The 6,363-nt window shown below is 37.8% G+C and overlaps 1 protein-coding gene across 1 annotated transcript; it reads left to right on the top strand.

Moving 5' to 3' along the window:
• Positions 1-3,599: 3,599 nt before the first annotated feature.
• On the top strand, positions 3,600-5,580 carry CCR6 (C-C motif chemokine receptor 6). The gene is made up of 2 exons (XM_068416023.1): positions 3,600-3,608; positions 4,495-5,580. The coding sequence occupies exons 1-2, from the start codon at positions 3,600-3,602 to the stop codon at positions 5,578-5,580; spliced, it is 1,095 nt and encodes a 364-aa protein (XP_068272124.1).
• The last annotated feature ends 783 nt before the right edge of the window (positions 5,581-6,363 follow it).

The raw sequence follows: 6,363 nt of genomic DNA, 5'->3' as shown, positions 1-6,363 counted from the left end.
AAGTGCACCCTTTGCAAAAATAAGCCATCTTTCAGATGTATTCTGAGCACAGTGAGAATTAACACCCTAGTTTTTATTATTCTAATGCTAGCTTGATTATTTAAAAAATACTATCATTACATAGCTAGCCTAATTAGTAAATGACTTGCCTCCACTTTGCATGTTTCCAGCACAGATAAGGTTAAATATTTTCCTTTACGTAAAAAAACCAAGTTATTGTTATTGCTTGTTAGGAGGAAGTGGTGATTATTTCAATTTGACTCTGTACCTTTAACTAATGCTGTTATTTCTTGGTTTTCAAATTAAAGTGTACTCTTGTTGAGGCTGATAGTAAATGTGCTTGAGGCAGCCACAAAAAGAATGTAACAGAATCACACTTCCTCATCCACCTGATCTTCAGACAATTTTCAAATCTGGTAAGTACTAAAATAAACCAGGTAATCTATAATGTATGTATGTGTGATGAATGTATTAAACCAAACACATAAGTAGGAGTGTACTTACAGTGGTGGGCAATGCTTAAAAAATATTTATTGATTCCCTCTTAACTACTGAGAATTTTTTTCCTTATAGAAATCTGTCTTTTTCCTGAGGTCTTTCTTTTATCCATTGTCTTTCGCTTGTATAATTCAAATAATGTATTCATATTTAACTGTAGTTTAATCTTACTTTTGAGTACTCACATATTGCTTTCATAGTGAAAAGAAATATGATAATGTGGATAAAGTGAAAAATAGTAAGGTAAGAAATGCAAGGCTTAGATATTTAATATTCAGAATATAAGTGTGTTTGTGTGCACGTGCATAGACATGTGCCCGTATGTGGTATATAAAACAATGTTAGAACACACGCACCTCCCCCTATATATATATATGGATTTTTTTTTATAATTACCTAATTAATGCTAAATAAAGCCATAAATATCCAGATTATAAATTATAAAGGTGCCTGTTGAGAGACTGTTGGAAAGGTTTAAATTTAAAAGAAGATTGTGTTTATAGGATTTCTAATTTAACTTCCTTTGCAGCCAGTGCATCTTCTTAATAACTTTAGTGAATGATCTTTCAAATTCAGAAAAGGAAATCAGCTCAAGAGATTTAAATCAGGTCCTAAATCTGATCTCTGCAATTCTGGTTTCAGTTTGAGTCCTTCTCTACTGCTCTCTTACCAACAATCTTCAAGAAGCTTTTGCTGGACAGTGGAAGTCCTTTTGTGAATAAATGTGTGACTGGTGGTGCCCTTGTGAATTCTTGTAGCATCAGGGAGAGTACGCAGCTGTCCCATCATGAGTAGTTGCTGTTCCCTACAGGCTTTCTGCTGATATCTTCTGAGGACTAGAGAGCCCTTCTTCACTGCTAATCTGAAGAGATCTCCTTTCTTAGCCCTCCTTGCAGGCTGTAGGAAACACCATGCTCCCTTTCATCTAAATGCCGTCACCTGTCTTCTTCTACACGTTATACTAATATTTGAGAGTGGTTTTGGCTAAGTGGAATGAAGAGTGCCTGTTTTATAGAGAACATATGCTGTCAGGCTCTGTTTGTATATTTTAACCTTGCACGTCCTAGAAAGATATGAATGACAGATACCTAGAAAAGTATTTTTCTTGCAACAATAAAATAACAATTTCTAAAATAATAACCTGGACAGGTACCCCTTTAGTGCTGTCTAACTGACGAGTTACTGTAGTTGCAACCAAGTGCAAAGGGCAATAGAAACACCAAGCAAGGACATGAGTGTCTGGCTGGATGGGGTCAGAGGATGGTAAAGCAGCCGATGGAGACTAGAGTTGCTCAAAGATGGGCTAGGGGACCACAGCTCCAGATGAACTGTACAACTTACCTGCTTACCTTATACATCTCTGCATTTCTGAGACACTTTAAATTGCTTTAAGTTTGCTTCGGAAGGTGTTCAAGTGCTTTCAGGCTGTCATATTCCTGCAGCTTCTAAAAATGAGCTTTGAAAAGCCAGCAGAGGAAGATGGAGAGGTGGTTAAAGATTTATTTAAAGGGCAGGAAAACAAGAGAAGCTGTGATGCCTGAGCAACATCATATAGTATGGGTCTTTACCCATCTAGAGTCCTCTGTCATAAGCCAGCCTCCCCACATGAGTCATAGAGTCTCATCCTCATTATGCTTTTGGAGAGTGTTCAGTCCTTTCCCTCCCCCAACTTCCCAGTTATATCTGGGCTGCATCTGCCCCACTTTTACAGATTATCTGTCTCTCTCTCTCTTTCAAAATTCAGGTAATTCCCAAACAGGAAGGATTTGTTTATCTAGACTTAAAGTTGACCCACGCGCACTTCCTAATTAGCAGCACAACTAACAAAAAGCAGAGAAACTCTAGACCAAACTGCCATTCACAGCCTTAGCAAATACAGGACCTCATGTCGTCCAGTCCGTGCAATTACTGCGTTGCTGGTATGTGCCATTCTCCCAGAGCAGCTAATGGAAAAGAGGACTGAACTCATGCAGAGGAATGCTGAGGAACTAAATCTCCTGCCTGTGGCTTCCTGTGTGAGGTTAAACAAGTCATTTAAGACCAGGTTTGCACATGTGGCCACCAATGGCCTGTTCCCCATTTTATCTGTCTGTGACTTTAGACTCTGTGGTCTGATTTGCAGAAGTCTGAGCCTTGTTGCAACCAGTCAATGGATTTAATTCTTTACATAACTGAAGGCCTTCATAACGCTAAGCACTCTTACAAGTGATGTTATGGGGGGGACAGGTGTCTCAAACTGAACATCTCAAGTGGATACTTACTGTAATGACTCAGTGCTCATGTTCCTTCCCTGTAAAATAAAGTTAGTAATACCTCCTCACCACAGGGTGTTGTGCAAATTTATTAATTACCATTTGTAAAATACTTGTCACACTGATAAAGATAATAAATTATTTTCAGAGTGCAGTCTATAACACAAAGATCTGTGCACTGAACAAAGAAAAAAAACAGCACTAGTGCTCAGTCTGTTCATGTGTTGTGTACTATCCTTTGCACTATAAGAAGCAATTATCCTGGCACTCTTTAATTTACCTCACTAGTGTAATAAAAAATGGCAAGTAATGTGATGTTAAAAGTGCTGAGATATACTGATAAAATGCCAGAGTGAAAAAAAAAGTTAAAGTGCCGTATTACTGTTATGGAGTATCTAAGGTGGTGCTGTTTATTTGTTCCATATTTCCCTCAATACACTGATTGCCATTGTCATGCAGAATTTCTGAAAGTAAAATTTACTTTAATATCTTGTGGTGCAAAGTCAATGTGAAGTAAGAGTCACATTTTCTCATATATCGTTTATTAGCTCTATGAATAGATAAGATTGTGCTCTTAATGATACTGATATAAACCATCCACTTTTCACAACTGCACATTGTGCTGCAGAGATGTGTGATTTGTTGAGATGCTCCTATGTATTGTTGATATAGCTGAAGTGATGAGATTCTTCTTTGAATAACTGCTTTATTTCCAGTTGTGTTTTTCTACTTGTTCACATTTCTTGTGATGGTTTCCCAATCCAATCTACTTTCTTTTCAGAAATCCTTGGGAAAGCAGTTTGAAGTTCTTCTCACAAATTTTTTCTTTCTGAGAAGTGTACTGCCAAAATGAATTTTGTAAGTACTTAATTGATAAACTATATTAGTACATCAATAAAGCAATGAATCTGGAAGTCCAAGCTCTTTGAGACTGCTGGTCCAAATGCCCTGATCTCAGGAGTGATTAGCTGAAGAGATGTTTCTGACAGCAGAGTTCACTGCCAAAGCACACTACTTATTGGGTTTGCACTCTACTAATCTAGCTGCAGGTTTGGTGTCTGTGGTGCAGGTAACTGTGTCTCAGGCTAGCCATCCTGGATTGCCTGTCTAACTGAGTGGAGAGAAGTAACCATTTTGGGGCTTGATTTAGCGAAGCTATGTTAGTATGAAATGTATAACATGCTAGAAGGGCCTATTCCCCTCCATTGACAGTAAAGGAATTCTAGACCTCTACTTCAAATTCAGACTTTTACACTGTAGAGTCTTCTGTAATGGCAGACTAATCCTTTCTGTGTAATGTATTTAAAGATGGAAACCTTTGGGCGATCCAAAAATATTATCTCCATGTTCATATTTTAATTAAGATTTTATGAAATTCTCTACTTATTTCTTACAAGTCTCCTCTGCAGTGTTAAATACATTTGTAATTGGGGTGTGTGGTGGGTGGAAACAGTGTAAAACATGAGGCGTTGGAGGAAACAGCATTGCTGTGGACTGTCTTGAGATGAGTTTGATATAGACTTGAAGCTGAGACATGGGAAGGACTGGACAGAAGTATTACAGTTATCGGAGGGGAAATATCACTTCCATTTCAAATCAACAAGCCATATAATACTTGTTTACTAATTTTCGAAAGATTTCCGAAGTACCTTGTATTTGTATGGCTTTTAATCTGTCATCCTTCTACTACATAGAAATTAGAGATTAACAACTATGTATTAACTGATGATCATCTTTTTTACAGACAGAGACTCGTACCACAGATTATCCGTATTATTCAGATTATGCTCTTCTTATCACACCACCTTGTTCTAAGTTAGAAGTCAGGAACTTCACAAAAGCATTTCTGCCAGTTGCGTATTCATTGATTTGTATCATCGGCCTAGTTGGTAACATCTTTGTAGTGATGACCTTTGCTTTATATGAAAGAACCAAGTCCATGACGGATGTGTACCTCTTCAACATGGCCATAGCAGACATACTGTTTGTTCTCACACTCCCGCTGTGGGCAGTAAATTACTCTGCTGACAAATGGATTTTTGGTGATTTCATTTGCAAAATGACCAGAGGCATCTATGCAATCAACTTCAGCTGTGGCATGCTGCTTTTGGCCTTTATCAGCGTGGACCGGTACATCGCTATCGTACAGGCAACAAAGTCACTTAAACTCAGGGCAAGAACGCTCGCATATAGTAAACTCATCTGTTTGGTCGTGTGGGTATCATCAATTTTAATCTCTAGTTCCTCTTTTCTGTACAGTGAAAGTTACAGCTTCTCCATCAATGAAACCAAAGAGATTTGCGATCACAGATTTGACAGAATGTCTGAAAGTGCGATGCTGAAATCACTGCTGCTGTGTCTACAAGTTGGATTTGGATTTTTTATACCTTTTATATTCATGATTTTTTGCTATACATTCATTGTTAAATCCTTACAACAGGCTCAGAATTCCAAGAGAAACAAAGCAATCCGTGTGATCGTATTAATTGTAGCTGTTTTCCTAGTTTGCCAGGTACCTTATAACATTGTTCTTCTTGTAATAGCCATAAATATGGGCAAGATAGACAAATCTTGTGACAATGACAAGATAATGGCCTATGCAAAATACACCACTGAAGCCATTGCATTTTTACACTGTTGTGTGAATCCTGTGCTCTATGCATTTATTGGAGTGAAGTTCAGAAGTTATTTTGTGAAGATAATGAAGGACCTATGGTGCATGAGATACAAGAAATGCAATAAACGTAGTTCAAGGACAAACTCTGATATTTACCATTCAAGACAGACTAGTGAGGTTCTGACTGACAATGCATCTTCTTTTACTATATAATACAATTTGAACATTATCACTGAAGGACTCTTCTCACCAAGCAACCCAAACCAGTGTCACTGTGCTTATGAAACAATTCATCTGGGCTTCTCTGCACCTCTAAGGGAGCTCCCACAATCTGCAACTCCCTTCAGGAAAAGAATTAAAATAAAAGAATAACACTGTCCTGTGGAAAACTGAAATCTTATTCACCTCTTTTCTGAAATGCACTCCTTAGAATTACTAGGAAAGTGAAGTTTACAGAGGAACCTTCCTTGTTTTCTAAGGAAAAATTGCATCTCACCTGTCCTACATCACTGAAATATCCCAAAAGTACTAAGTAAATGAATCACGTTATGCCCAGGCTCATTCTACTTACATTTATGTTGTTTCTGTTAATTACTTCTACCTGGAAATCCTATTTAAGTGTAGGTGTCCATTGTGATTTTGTTGCAGACTGTGCTAATACTAACCTAAAGAGATGGCATTTTGAGCAAAGCATGGCAGGGAAAGCAAATGGAGAAATGAAGAAATAGGCTCAAGGCTGTTGGCATAGCTGGGCTTAAGTGTTAAATCTCGTAAATCTTTGCCCAGTTCTACACTCCACCTGCTCATCAGGAGTTGCTTACACCAAGGCTGAGGCTGGTCAAAGCCAACAGTGACTTGTCCACTAAAGAGAATATTAGAAAAAAAGAAAATGAATTAAAGAGAACACTGAAATATCCATATAAAGGTTTTCTGACATCTCTTGAGATTATCTTCTGAATAGAGAAGAGCGTTTTGCTTAAGAGATTCTTCTCTTCA

Source organism: Nyctibius grandis, chromosome 1 (assembly GCF_013368605.1).
Source record: "Nyctibius grandis isolate bNycGra1 chromosome 1, bNycGra1.pri, whole genome shotgun sequence".
NCBI classification, from domain to species: domain Eukaryota; kingdom Metazoa; phylum Chordata; class Aves; order Nyctibiiformes; family Nyctibiidae; genus Nyctibius; species Nyctibius grandis.
The sequence above is the reverse complement of the archived record's forward strand: the minus strand, read 5'-3'. Positions and strand labels throughout refer to the sequence as shown.